The sequence below is a fragment of the Anomaloglossus baeobatrachus genome, chromosome 5 (genome assembly GCF_048569485.1).
Source record: "Anomaloglossus baeobatrachus isolate aAnoBae1 chromosome 5, aAnoBae1.hap1, whole genome shotgun sequence".
Classification (NCBI taxonomy): domain Eukaryota; kingdom Metazoa; phylum Chordata; class Amphibia; order Anura; family Aromobatidae; genus Anomaloglossus; species Anomaloglossus baeobatrachus.
In genome coordinates, this window is record NC_134357.1 from 494,032,957 (window position 1) to 494,048,595 (window position 15,639).

Consider the following 15,639-nt stretch of genomic DNA (forward strand, 5'->3'; position numbering starts at 1 on the left):
CGAGCGGCGACCACCCAGACCCCGATGATGATGCTGCTGATGGATGAGTCCTGTGTTGCTCCTGCCCGCTCGAGTGCACCGACCCTGCCAGTGCTGCCATATCTAGAGCCCGCTGCGATGCCTGCAGCACGCCACGCTGCCACGCCCGCTGAGACCCCTGCTGCGACCCCGGAGGCGACACCCGTGCGGATCCCTGCTGAGAGGCCCGCGGTTCCCGCAGAGATGCCCTGCCCGGCCCGCCAAGACCAGGCTGCCACAGCGATGCCCGGCCCGCCAAGACCAGGCTGCCACAGCGATGACCTGCCCGGCCCACCAAGACCAGGCCATAAGGCCATCTACCCCGGCCTGCAAGGCCAGAGCAGACACAGATCCCCAGTCCAAAGAACCGGGTCCCACGTCCCCGCCAGAAGGAGAAGACCGAGAGTTTCTCAAGTTTAAGGGGGATTTGGAGGCGCAAGATACACTTGCCATCCTCAGGTGTAGCTTACACATGAGGATGGCAAGTGTATCTTGCTGAAACGCGTTGTGTTAATACAAGAGCTTTATGTTATTAATAATAAAGCCAAATTTCTTAAAAGATCAAAGACCAAAGATCTATTACTAGCGCTCACAAAGACCGGAATCTTTTTTCTATATGCCTACTCCCAGATAGGTATAGAGACAAGATTACAGCCAGAGACCTTGAAGACAAACAGTTCCTAAGAAAAATCCGCCAACAGGAAAGAGGACCCCTTTGGTGCGGTGTTGTAGAAGAATTTAGTTTGATATCTGGATATGGCTTCATCGTTGCACCTGGTGTCAGAGAAGGCATCTTTGTAAGTAGGAGAGTCGTAAGAGCTCTTTTGCCCAGAGGACATCCTGGAAGAAACCTACATATGGGAGACCTGGTAGAGTTCACTAAACATAAACGAGAACGTGGCTGGTTTGCACTGGATGTTACACCATGCCCCAGAAACCCTGATTGTGGCTCAGCTGCCTCAACACAATCTCTAAAGCCCATAATTACAACAAAAGAAACAATAGAACAAGACAGTGAAAGAGAAAAAGAAACAGAAACAGAAGATGAAGATAGAGATACAGAACAAGAGAAATAAACAGACAACACCGACGACGACAGAGATGTGGAAAATGTCAGGTGCCATAGCCCTACAGGCAAAAGCCCTATTAAGAAGGAGGAGTAAAGAAAGTAAAGAAGTACAGAAAGTTCCAGTTTTGCAACGTTTCAAGTTCACGTAATGTGCCCACATGAACTTATGTGAGAACCCTTTTTAGGTTTTGGTATCGTGTTAGCCAGTTGTCAGGAGGTTTCATGGCCCATTACAAAATCTGAGGAGTCATTCCAGAGACTCACCAGACCTCTGATCCTACATGGATATTGGGACAATAAAACTCTCACACCACTAATCAAAGCTAATTAAGGATTCACTTTCTAAGCTCAGTGTTTGTTTATTTAAATGTCTTTTATTATGCCATCCCTCTGCTCTGTTTGTGCATATATTTGTGTTTCTTCAGATATTTTGTCATACCTTGCCTGATGAAGGGACCTGAGATGTCTCGAAAGCTTGCTTTGTAACGTCACTTTATTTTATTTTAGTTAGCCATTAAAAGGTATCACAAGATTATAATTTTGTTCCTCTCACTGAGCACATTCAATAACCCTTTTTAAGCACACTTAGCACCAGTTTTTGTGCACTTTTACAAGGACCATTAGGCTATGAACTGGCTATAGCCACAAACTCTCGCAGTGTATGATAGTTACCTTGAATGGTACCACCACCAGAGTCAGCCTGTTTAGGGGCCTGGCTCGCCTGTGACCAGGGAGCTCGCCTGTTTATGGAGCCTAGCTCTCCACCACAAAGAGGGTACCTTGTCTGCATCGACTGTGAGAGCCGCCTCTACATTCCTGCCAGAAGAGGCCGAAGGCGCGGCTCCACAAGACACTGTATAACCTCTAAAGCACCAGACCATGAAAGCCACCTCTACATCCTGCCAGAAGTGTCTGAAAGCGCGGCTCGACGGGAGAGGAAGATTGGAGGAAAGGTCTGGGGAAACAGATGGCCCAGACCTGGTTACCAAAAGGACTGGTGACCTGCCTCCTGAGAGGGTTGGGTAACGGACTTGTGGGTGGAGGGTGGTGATGTATGGTACCGGGTATGTTTTAAATGCTTTTACCATTTTATGCATTTTAAAATGTTTGTCTTGCAGCCCGAGGACGTGCTGGTGATAACTAAGGGGGAATGTGGCGCCCCTGACCTGGTCAGGCGCCACGGAGTACTGCACCCATGCTGGGGGTAGTACAACACAGGTAATCCAGAAGGCTGACCGAGGTGTGATTACACAGGCGCATAGTAATCAGGTCTCCCACATCTACCTTTGATAGGGACCCCTGGGGAATCCAGGAGGGGGCGTGGCTCCATGTCCACTCAAAGGGTGTGGTAGAGAGTCTGGTTGCTAAGTTGCGTAAGCAGGCACAGTGGGGAGGGAGTAGTGAGGAGTCTGGAGTCGAGCTCAGGAAGAGCAGACGTGTAGGACCCACTAGTCAGACAACGCACGTGCAGTGGCTACCGACAGAAGAGATCTGTGCACCTGGTAGTGCCACCCAAAATCCACCCAAGGCTAGAAAGAGCAAAGGGTTGGCTGAGTACGGGGACTGCCAGGGAGGTACCAAGCCCGTAAGGGTTACAGGTCCCAGTGCAGAGATTCATTCAGTTTTCCCTGCCAAACCTGCCGGAGAGGGCATTTCAGACCCTCACCATAACACCAGAGTCCGCAGCCACGTAGCAAAGAGAGGGTCCATAGCTCACAGGAGGCAAGCAGCTGGAGTGACCTGGTCAGGCTACACGCAAACGGGCCGAAACGAGGGGAGAATAGGCAGCAGCAACTTCCTGGGCGACCCCAGGAGGACTACAAGTCGGGGTCACCCCAAAAACGCCAGGGCTAGGAGGGCGAGTCGGTAGTCACCCTCAAAAGTCAGCTAGACGGAGTGCCTGGTTTCCTCTGGTTCATCCCAGCTATGCCCGGGTACTCACCCTGCCATCAATTGTGAGTAAAAACCCTGAAAGACTGTCTGGACTGTGCCTGAGTCATTCTGCTACTTGTGGTTCCATACACGCTCCAACCGGACCCTGGGGCCTGCCTCACTCTCGGGAGGCCACGACACCCAGCTGCACACACAAGCCCTAGGCGTCCCCAAACCTGCAGCGGCAGTCCCCTGACTGCAATACCGAGAGTGGCGCCACGAAAATCCAAAGAAGATAACTTACCTGTGACCAGACCATCCCATGTGGAGTCCCTAAAGGTAATGCTACACAACACCTGTGGGGCTTCACAGCAGTACATATATATAATACACAAGCAAGCAAGTTACATGTAAACAATAACCATTGTTTCCTCTGACATTCAGCTAACATTGAGGTTCCAATGAGAGAGTTGGAATGAATACAAAGAGTTAACAGGGAGTGGAAATCATGACAAACAGAGACTTCCTCAAGGTGTTTTCTAGTTTTGCCTTCATTCATTATACAACAATGGCCTCTGCTGATCTGAAGGACGAGCTGACCTGTTCCATTTGCCTGAACCTATACACCGATCCCATAACACTGAAATGTGGACACAACTTCTGCCGGGAGTGCATAGAAAGTGTGCTGGATACACAGAAGGGATCTGAAGCCTATACCTGCCCTGAATGCAGAGCAGAGTTCCTGGAACGTCCTGTCCTGCAGAGGAACACCACGCTGTGTAACATAGCGGAGCATTTCCTTTCTCAGGAGGAGCAAGAAGGGACTGAAGTATTTTGCATGTACTGTATTCACACACCTGTGGTGGCATCTAAAACGTGTTTGATGTGCGAAGCTTCTCTGTGTGACCTTCACTTGGCAGTACACAGCAAGTCCCCAGAACATGTCTTAATCCAACCAACAAAGTCCTTCAGGAACAGAAGATGTTCTCACCATAAGAAGCCCCTCATGTATTACTGCACGGAGGATGCGGAGTGTTTGTGTGCTTTCTGCTGCCTTGGGGAGAAGCACAAAGGACACAAAGTTGAATTCCTACATGAAGCCGTAATAAAAAAACAAGAAAAGCTGAGGACTTTTCAAGGCCATATTCTCAAAGAAAGGGAAAAGATTGAAACGCGTGTGAATCGTCTTCAGGACCATCTAAGGGACATCCCAGAAAAGGCAACCGGTATTGTGGAGAGAGTGGGTGTCCAGCTTCAAGACCTCAAGAAGAAGCAGGATAACTTGGAGATCCATGTTCTGAAAGAGGTATCGAAGCAACAAGAGCAAGTGTCAATGTCTGTGTCTGACCTGATCCAGCAGCTGGAAAAAAAGAGGGACAGTCTCTCCTGGAAACTGACCACTATGGAGAAACTATGTCAGATGACAGATCCTCTCCTTTACTTACAAGCAGATAGAAATTACTTTACTGAAATGGTGGAAGACAGTGAGATAAATCTCAAAGAGACTGAAGCTGCTGATCTGGCTGAAGATCTGATCAACAAGACCCTAATATCTGGTATAATGAATATAATGTCTGACCTACAGAAAGGATACTATGTGCAGGAGGCGGCTGGCATATTATTGGATGTGAACACAGCTTCTAATGATGTGCACATCTCGGGGGACCTGAAAACCAGTTCATCGTCAAACGTAAATCTGGGTCGTCCTGAAACCCCTCAAAGATTTGAGGATCTTAGAGTTTTAAGCATGGAGGGTTTTTCTAAGGGAAGACTTTACTGGGATGTAGAAGTCAGTAAGGAGGGTAGCTGGAGAGTCGGGATGGCCTATCCGAGTATTCAACGGAGAGGAGAAAATTCCCATGTTGGAGCCAATACGAAGTCCTGGGGTCTTCGCAGGTTTAAGAATCAGTACTCCGTTAGGCATGACAAGAAAGAAATCACTGTCGAGGGCCAAGCTTCCTGCTACAAAGTGAGGATATATCTAGATTACACGGATGGGCTTCTGTCTTTTTATGAGCTGGCTAACACGATGAGACATTTATATACTTACAATGCCACCTTCACAGAGGCGCTCTACCCAGTGATCGCTGTATGGGATAATGCTTGGGCGAGGGTCTTAAATTAAGCTTACTTTGTTTCTTCAGGTACAGTAATTTAAAGCAAGTTCTAATATAGAAAGAAACTACATTAGATGTAACCTGGATGCTAAATTAACTCTTGAAATGTTCAGCTTTTATATCCTTTATGTGGTGGGAATAAATGATTGAAATATAAATCAGAGAGAGCAAATAACTTTTGTTTTTTTTATATTGTAAATAGATTGCTTTAATAGTTTAAAACTGACCCACTGTACATTATTGCCCAGAGCTGCATTCACAATTCAGCTGTTTTGTAACTAGAAACCCACAGCAATCTTGGACCAAGTTCCCTAGATCGATGCGTTTCGTGATGCTGCAGATTTTCTGCATAAATTGGCTATCTTAGGCTATTGTGTGCACCTTGAGTATTTGGTGCAGAATGTTTTTTTGCACTTTTTGGCATAAAAATGCACCAAAAAGATGCATGTGCTAATGAAGTCAATGGGTGGAAGGGCTAAAAAAAAAAAGGAGGCAAAAACGCACCAAGCATTGACATGCTGCAGATTATTCTCTGCACCAAATCTGCAAGGAAAAAATAAACCGTGTGCACAGAACTTCAGAATTCTCATGGACTTTACTGGCAACGTTTATTGGTAGTCTTGTGCGGATTACGTGGTTTGTTTGTTTTTAAGTTTTGTGTCGCAGTAAAAATGCATATTCAGTTTTTTTTATTTGTGTAGTTTCCTCCTCTTCTTCAAGTTTATGGTGGCTATCCACAAAGAATAAAGCATATTTTCTGCAATAGAAAAAAAAAAAGCCCAATGCAGTAGGTATGGGATTTATATAAATCCTATATACTTTGCTAGAAATTTTAATATGCTGCACTGTTTTTCCGCTCTTAAATACGAGTATATACAAGGAAAAAACACTCCCCAAATGATTATTGTGGGGAACATTAATTAAAAACATTTTTTTACGCAGGCAGGTAATCACAGAACAAATATTCATAGAAATGTTTTGTACTGATCCGCTAGTTTGAGAACATTAAGAAATATTGTCTTTTTGTAATTGCAGTATACTGAGTGCAGCTCTGAAGTAGAAGACCTCATTCTTCTCTCCATTACAATGTTAAAAATGTACAGCACACAAATGGTGTCTAATCTTCACACACCCTATAGACTTTTCTGAGTGATAATAATCAAACCAATCTTTGGTTTAATAAAAAATTGATATGTTTAAGCAACAAAAAATAAAGTAGATACATTCCGCAAAAATATGATCTTGTGAACACCTCAATAAATTATAATGGGTACATACTGTATACAAACTGGGAAAATACTGATAAAATGTGCATGGGATATTGACATCTGAATGATACCTAATACAGGAGGTAACTCAGGATTAGTACAGGATAAGTAATGTAATGTATGTACACAGTGACTGCACCAGCAGAATAGTGAGTGCAGCTCTGGAGTATAATACAGGATGTAACTCAGGATCAGTACAGGATATGTAATGTAATGTATGTACACAATGACTGCACCAGCAGAATAGTGAGTGCAGCTCTGGGGTATAATACAGGATGTAACTCAGGATCAGTACAGGATAAGTAATGTAATGTATGTACACAGTGACTGCACCAGCAGAATAGTGAGTACAGCTCTGGAGTATAATACAGGATGTAACTCAGGATCAGTACAGGATCAGTAATGTAATGTATGTACACAGTGACTGCACCAGCAGAATAGTGAGTGCAGCTCTGGAGTATAATACAGGATGTAACTCAGGATCAGTAATGTAATGTATGTACACAGTGACTGCACTAGAGTTATTACCTCGTAAAATTACACTGGTGAAAATTTGAAAAATTTGTCGAGGTCAGGAAGGTGAAATCATGCTCAGGGGTGAAGGGGTAAATGTATTTAATATTAGTGATAACTAATTGGTATATTGCATATCCATTCCGGTAATCCATGGTGTATACGCAGGAATCTGCTTGAGTTGTGCAGTAAAACCTTTGAATAAACCTGTCTCTGACAATGTGAATGTGTTATTTGTGATTATTTTTATTGGGCCTTTATAGAGTACTTTACCTCTTTTGACATGATGAGAAATTATTGGGGCAAGACATTCATGTTTTACTGGTTTCTGTTGCTATCGTGTGCTCAGCACTTGAATTCGTAGTGTCTTTATTATCCATCTATCTCATCTGACATATTTTTAATTCAAGTGCTGAATATACCGTATATTGTGTGTGTGTGTGTGTGTGTGTACATCTATATATATAATTGCCTTATTCTGTCTGTCTTGCTCCAAAATTGTGTCCTTACAGTGGCAACCGTCGGATTGGCCGCTGGGCTCGGCCTGGCCCCACCCCCCCACGGATTGGCCGCTTGGCATGGCCCCGCCCCCCGCATGGATTAACCGTTTGGCCAGGCCTACCCCCGCACGCGATGCCCACTAGGCCACGCAATGCCCGCTATGCCACGCCCTTCGCACACGCCCCCGCACGCAATTTTCGGTGGGCCACGCCCCCTGCACGCAATTTTCGCTAGGCCACGCCCCCCGCACGCGTAGCCCACGCCCCGCATGGCTACGGCCACGATGCCCGCTAGGCCACGCCCCCCGCACGCGATGCCCGCTAGGCCACGCCCCCCGCATGCGATGTCCGCTAGGCCACGTCCCCCGCACGCGATTTTTGCTAGGCCACGCCCCTGCACGCGATGCCCATTCGGCCACGCCCCCTCACACGATGCCCATTCAGAATGGGGGGATGAAACACGATGGGGGGTGTGCAGCATGGGGGATGGAGCACGATGGGGGGTGCAGCATGGGGATGGAGCACGATAGGGGGTGCACAGCATGGGGAATGGAGCACGATGGGGGGTGCGCAGCATGGGGGATGGAGCACGATGGGGAGTGCAGCATGGGGGATGGAGCACGATGGGGAGTGCAGCATGGGGGATGGAGCACGATGGGGGGTGTAGCGTGGGGGATGGAGCACGATGGGGGGTGCCCAGAATGGGGGGATGAAACACGATGGGGGGTGCGCAGCATGGGGGATGGAGCACGATGGGGGGTGCGCAGCATGGGGGATGGAGCACGATGGGGGGTGCGCAGCATGGGGGATGGAGCACGATGGGGGGTGCAGCATGGGGGGTGGACCACGATCGGGGGTGCACACCTCCCCCCAAAACACACACACACCGCCACACACGCACCGCACAACACACCACACACTGGGAACCACAAACACTGCCCTACACAGACACCCACACACACACAGACAACGCCGCACACACACAACACCCAACACACAAACACCGCGGCACATACAAATATATGCACATACCGCACAACACACACATTGCACAAAACATACCTCCCCCCCAAAACACACACACGCACCTCACAGCCACACCTACACAAACCGCGCAACACACACAGCACCACACACACAGAATGCTGCAGACACACAGCGCTCCACAAACAACGCAACATACACAACGCAACACACATACAACACCGCTCTCACACACACACCCACCCCCCCGCACACCCAGACAACACCCAGAACATGTACAGCGCCCTACACAAACACTGGCAACTACACACAACATCTATATATATATATACAGTGCCTACAAGTAGTATTCAACCCCCTGCAAATTTAGCAGGTTTACACATTCGGAATTAACTTGGCATTGTGACATTTGGACTGTAGATCAGCCTGGAAGTGTGAAATGCACTGCAGCAAAAAAGAATGTTATTTCTTTTTTTATTTTTTTTTTTAAATTGTGAAAAGTTTATTCAGAGGGTCATTTATTATTCAACCCCTCAAACCACAAGAATTCTGTTTGGTTCCCCTAAAGTATTAAGAAGTATTTCAGGCACAAAGAACAATGAGCTTCACATGTTTGGATTAATTATCTCTTTTTCCAGCCTTTTCTGACTAATTAAGACCCTCCCCAAACTTGTGAACAGCACTCATACTTGGTCAACATGGGAAAGATTCCAAGGCCATCAGAGACAAGATCGTGGAGGGTCACAAGGCTGGCAAGGGGTACAAAACCCTTTCCAAGGAGTTGGGCCTACCTGTCTCCACTGTTGGGAGCATCATCGGAAGTGGAAGGCTTATGGAACTACTGTTAGCCTTCCACGGCCTGGACAGCCTTTGAAAGTTTCCTCTCGTGCCGAGGCTAGGCTTGTCCGAAGAGTCAAGGCTAACCCAAGGACAACAAGGAAGGAGCTCCGGGAAGATCTCATGGCAGTGGGGACATTGGTTTCAGTCAATACCATAAGTAACGTACTCCACCGCAATGGTCTCTGTTCCAGGCGAGCCCGTAAGGTACCTTTTACTTTCAAAGCGCCATGTCAAGGCTCGTCTACAGTTTGCTCATGATCACTTGGAGGACTCTGAGACAGACTGGTTCAAGGTTCTCTGGTCTGATGAGACCTAGATCGAGATCTTTGGTGCCAACCACACACGTAACGTTTGGAGACTGGATGGCACTGCATACGACCCCAAGAATACCATCCCTACAGTCAAGAATGGTGGTGGCAGCATCATGCTGTGGGGCTGTTTCTCAGCCAAGGGGCCTGGCCATCTGGTCCGCATCCATGGGAAAATGGATAGCACGGCCTACCTGGAGATTTTGGCCAAGAACCTCTGCTCCTCCATCAAGGATCTTAAGATGGGTCGTCATTTCATCTTCCAACAAGACAATGACCCAAAGCACACAGCCAAGAAAACCAAGGCCTGGTTCAAGAGGGAAAAAATCAAGGTGTTGCAGTGGCCTAGTCAGTCTCCTGACCTTAACCCAATTGAAAACTTGTGGAAGGAGCTCAAGATTAAAGTCCACATGAGACACCCAAAGAACCTAGATAACTTGGAGAAGATCTGCATGGAGGAGTGGGCCAAGATAACTCCAGAGACCTGTGCCAGCCTGATCAGGTCTTATAAAAGACGATTATTAGCTGTAATTGCAAACAAGGGTTATTCCACAAAATATTAAACCTAGGGGTTGAATAATAATTGACCCACACTTTTTTATGTTGAAAATTTATTAAAATTTAACTGAGCAACATAACTTGTTGGTTTGTAAGATTTATGCATCTGTTAATAAATCCTGCTCTTGTTTGAAGTTTGCAGGCTCTAACTTATTTGCATCTTATCAAACCTGCTAAATCTGCAGGGGGTTGAATACTACTTGTAGGCACTGTATATAACAAAAATCATACATTAATTACACAATACGTAAATTCTAGAATACCCGATGTGTTAGAATCGGGCCACCTTCTAGTGTTTATATATGGACAGGAATATTTTTTTATGAAGAAAACTGGCTCTAATATGTAGATGACTGATGCAAAACTAGTAGGCTGAAATATCAGGTCTATAAGGCTGGTTTCACACTACGTCTTTTTAACATCCGTCCTTAACGTTATTTTAGCGGACAAGCGGATCCAGTGCAAATGCGTTTTCATGTCAATGCATTTGCAATGGACTCGCGTTAACATCCGTTCACCTGCGTTTGCGTGCGTTATAGTGAGGATCCAGTGACTTGCAGTTTTTTAACATGTTTCAAAAACGCTACTTGTAGCGTTTTTGAGCTCCGTCCAAATACTGCAAATTGCTGGATCCTGACTATAACGCACGCAAACGCAGGTGAACGCTGGCGTGCTGATAGACAGGATCCTGCTTTTGTACTGAGCATGCCCAGAAAGTACTGAGCATGCCCAGAACCAGTCTCGCGTGATCTGTCTCTCTCCTCCTCCCTCCCTCACCCTCTCTATCTCTGTCTTTCCCCCTTCCTCTCCTCCCTCTCTCCCCCACCTGAGAGCTGCGGACACTCGTAACCAAGGTAAATATCGGGTAACCACTTCTCTTAGTTACCCGATGTTTACGTTGGTTACGTGTGCAGGCAGCCCTGCTCCTAGCAGCTGCAGACACTCGTAACCAAGATAAATATCGGGTATCCAAGGCCGATGTTTACCTTGGTTACCAGCGTCTGCAGCTGTCAGAAGCCGGCTCCCAGTCTAGCTCCCCTCACTCCCGATCACATGACTCCAATGCCCGCCCCTAAACATCCAGTGCAGGATCCTGCAAAATAACAGATGCGTTTGCATACGTTATTTGCTGTAAAAGCAGGATCCGTACTTCCGCTAAAAAAACGTTTTCAGCGGATGTTAAAAAGACGTAGTGTGAAACCAGCCTAATAATGTCACTCGTGAGGTTTTAACTCTGTGGAGAAAGCAGGATATGGACATCTCTGCAACTCTTCGTATTTATGGTAACTTTTACACATTTGTATTTCTTTCATACATGATAAATAAGTTGAGGAATAAGAAGAGTTTACATTATACGTTACGTCACCCCTTCCCAGCATATGACGTACTAGTTCATATTTTTGCAATGACTTCCCGTTAATGGATGTAATGGTATGTCATTTGGGAACATGATCATCGTATCAAGACACAGTGGATGCTGTCCTCAAAATGAAGCAATCTTCACTCCTCACTAAGGAGTTGTCCCCATTCCCTAGTGCCTGGGATTGCAGCATTTACACATTTAAAAGCCCTATCTTGGGGCTGCATGGCACTTCATCATGATGGTGATTGGTACTGCTAGTCAGCACCAATCATAGCACAAGCTGGAGCTGTAAAGGAGAATTTTAAAATATTTTAATGTAGATATTTTTTGTAATACTCCAATTTTCTGGATGGTTATGATACACTCTGAGAGCATTCTCAAGTTTTTGCATTATAATTTGTCATGCTAGGTACGGGAAACTACCAAGCAAAAGGCAAGGGACACTCTGTGTCTAGGAAAGGGGGAGATGGTGACCCCTGACCAAACCTACTGTTGGTGCCTCACCACCCTAGATAGGTTCCACACCTATGCCGCAAGCCGGATACCTGACCCTAGGTATCCCTAGAGCTGGACCCTAAATAGGGAGTGGGTGGAATGAGCTCTTCATCAACCCCACTAAGCAGTAAAGAAGACAGAAGGAGGACACATGGGCGAAAATGCATGAACTACTTATCCACAGATGACTCAGGTAGAAGTTCAGCAAAGTTTCAGCAACAATACCACAGGTGAGTGCAAGCCACCTGTTTGCAACCAGAGCTTGAATGAATTGAATATCACCAGGACAAGTCCAGGGAGAATGAGCGTATTTAAACCCAAGGGGAAATACAGATGATTAGGGAAGAGGAGCTCTGCTGGGTCTTAATGAGAGAAGGATGAAAACCCAGCAGAGATACCTAGTACACGGAGTACTGACAGCAGGAACAATAGAAAGTCAGGGAGCATTTTGCACAGACAAACGCTGTGACCTTCTATTGCCGGACACCACAGGACTATCTGTCACCACTGTCTGACATAATGATAATGCACGGTGTCCACCCCAAGATGACTCTGAGTTTGACCAACTATTGAAAGTAAAGTTAGGATAGTCATTAACCACTTTTGGCAACACATTTGTTGAGGTTTACATTCCCCAAAAGGACATTTGTCTGAGTCCCTGAGCCACTTCAAGGGCATTCCAAAAATACCTGTCCAGAAAGAGGGCAAGATATTGAATCAAAGTGTATAAATAGTGCGAGAGTACATCCTCAGATTTGGGGTTCACGAAGGGAAGGACACCCAGATTCTCCCTCCTGAATGCCCCCCTGACCCGGGAGAGGGTAAATTGTGTGGGAATTGGTGCACCCACTGCTACCTCTATGGATAACTTTTACATTGGTACCACACTTTTCAAGTACCTGTCTACCAGAGCTATCACAGCATGCGGTACTGTGCGCACAAACCAGCAAGGCCTCCCTAGGTCGCTAATTGGGCAAAAGCTTTAAGGCCCTGTGCGCACTAGAAAAAATAATTTTCTTAAGAAAATTCCGGAGGCTCAGTAAGATTTCCGGGAAAATACCGCACCAAAATTTGCATCCAAATCCGCATGCGGTTTGTTGCGTTTTGCTGCGGATTTGGATGTGGATTTGGTGCGGAAATGCCGCAGCCAGCGTCGGAATGGCTACTGGAGGAATCTCCAGTAATACCAGGCCTGGCTGCGGTTACCTGCACTGAACTCTGGAGCTCCCACCTGAGCTCTGGAGTGCAGCCCAGACTAAACTGCGAGCGCCGAGTGATTGATTCCCTGGCGATTGCCGTTTAGTTCAGGCCGGGCTGATCTCCGGCGCTCAGGTGACAGCTCCGGAGTGCAGCCCGGCCTCTCTACAGCTGTTACTTGAGCTCCGGAGATCAGCCCAATCTGAACTAAACTGAACTGCAATCGCCGGGGAAACAATCACTCGGCGCTTGCAGTTTAGTCTATGCTGCACTCCGGAGCTCAAGTGACAGCTCCGGAGTTCAGTGCATGTAACCGCGGCCAGGACTGGTATTACTGGAGCCAGTCCCGCAGCTACCTGCAGAAAAGTGACATGCAATTGTTTTTGCTGCGGGAATCCCCCAGCAAAACATGCAGCTGTCAAAATCCGCCTAGTGCGCACAGCATTTTTTTTACCATAGGATTTGCTGGTGAATCACTGCACAGATGTTATGAACATTTTCTGCAGCGAAACATGCAGCAAAACCACGGGAAATCCACAGGAAATTCCGTCTAGTGTGCACAAGGCCTAAAGGTTACAGTAGGTCCCAAAATAGCAAAAGCCTGCTGGTCGTTAAGCATAAAGAGAAAGTGGGATGTACTTATTTTGACCACAATACATGCAAATGGCATCACCCCCACCAATGTATAAGGTATTGCTACAGATTCCCAAACCAGATTGTGTACTGGGGTACAATAAGAATATGGGAGTATTGATTTCTGTGATTAAGACCTCCAAAAACTTATGCAAAGGATGCGGTTTTGTCGCCGCATCCGTTGCATAGGTTTTAGAGCCGGATTGGCCGGCTCTGCTAAAACCAGAGGTGTGAAAGCAGCCTTACCTCTCGAACTGAAAATGCCTGCATTGTATTGAGACAACATTTCCTCGGTGAGGTCCTCCGAACTGCAAGGAGGGGATGGTCACAAAAGCGGAATAAGAGAGGACACCACTTGGGAATGTGATTCCTGCCCAGACTAACCTGGTCTGTGCACAACTGTTTGAAAGTGTGCCACTCATCCATGAATTACTACATTTGTTTCTGATTTGCCTTGTTATTGCACCACTTGATGTTCTCTGCACAACTTCCATATGTTACTCTGATGTACCCTGAATTTATGTGTTTGCATGTTGTGGAAATGCAGGCCTGGATCAATGTCAACCTGGGGTCACTTGTGGGGACTTTCTTCTGTTTTAATATTGGAGGGACTCTGCAAATGCAAAAAATGAAATGGTTCTCACAAACCATTTCAGCAAAGTCTGCTCTCCAAAACGATGCTCCTTCCATTTGGAGCTTTACTGTGTGCTCGAACAGTAGCTTCTATCCACATATGGGGTATCGTTGTAGTCAGGAGAAATTGCAGAGTTTGTAGGTTCCATTTTCACCTGCTACTATTGTAAAAATCTAAAATGTGGGGATAACGTAAATTATTTTTTTTTTTGTGCAAAATATTTTGTTTTTATTTTGTGCTTTAATTACTGTGAAATATCTGAAGGGTTTAAAAATTTCCTAAATGTAGTTTTGATTACCTTGAGGGGTGCAGTTTTTAAAAAGGTAATTTTATGGGGAGTTTTCTGACCTATACCGTAGGCACCTTGGAACCACTTCACATTAGAAGTGATTTTTAACAAAATAGATTTTGTAAACATTGTTGTCAAAATGAAAAATTGCTGGAAAACATTTAACCCTTCTACATTTCTAAAAAAAATATAAAAAAAATAATAATAATTCTGTTGTAAAGTGGACATGAGATAAACGGTTCTTGGTCATATGACTCTAAATAATCAATGTCTGTTTAAGGGCATACAAATTAAGGCCCTGTGCGCACTTACCGGATTTTGCCGCAGATTTTCTGCGGATTTGCTGCATGTTTCGCTGCAGAAAATGTTCATAACATCTCTGCAGTGAATCACCAGCAAAACCTATGAGAAAAAAAAATCCTGTGCGCACTAGGCGGAATTTGACAGCTGCATGTTTTGCTCCGGGATTCCCGCAGCAAAAACAATTGCATGTCACTTCTTTTCCGCACGTCGCTGCGGGATTTCACTCCATTGACTCCAATGTAATCGTGAAATCCCGCAGAGAATAACTCAGGCAGCAAATTCTGTGCGGTTCACTGTGTTTTCCTGCGTTATCTCCTCCGGTATTTCGCGGTTTACCTCCGGTAATGTACATCGCTTGTCTGCGGTTTGCAGGGAAGTGATGTCATTACAGGAAGAGGAAGCAGAGCAGAGAGTAAACACACACAGATCACACACACACTGACATCACAGACATAGACACATGGAACACACATAGAAATCAAACGGAAATACAGTATAGAAAACAAAACACGTGGGCTCCGCTGTATTTTTACCATCCAGCCGAGGTAAACACACAGCGGCGGCCCGGTATTCTCAGGCTGGGGAGGGAGAGGGGCAGGGTTAATGTCCCCCGCCTCACTCCCCCTCCCGCACCCGAGAATATCAGCCGCAGCTGCCCCGGGACTGTCGCATGCATTA

The 15,639-nt window shown here is 46.2% G+C and overlaps 1 protein-coding gene across 1 annotated transcript; it reads left to right on the forward strand.

The window, feature by feature from the left end:
- The first annotated feature begins 3,515 nt into the window (after positions 1-3,515).
- Positions 3,516-7,022, forward strand: LOC142310403 (E3 ubiquitin/ISG15 ligase TRIM25-like). Its single transcript, XM_075347926.1, has one exon. It carries the CDS (start codon positions 3,528-3,530, stop codon positions 5,082-5,084), a length of 1,557 nt encoding a protein of 518 aa, XP_075204041.1. The 5' UTR covers positions 3,516-3,527; the 3' UTR covers positions 5,085-7,022.
- Positions 7,023-15,639: the final 8,617 nt, after the last annotated feature.

What these genes read in the sequence shown, in the direction of transcription:
- LOC142310403 (XM_075347926.1), top strand. Translation starts at nt 3,528, where the DNA reads ATGGCCTCTGCTGATCTGAAGGACGAGCTGACCTGTTCCATTTGCCTG.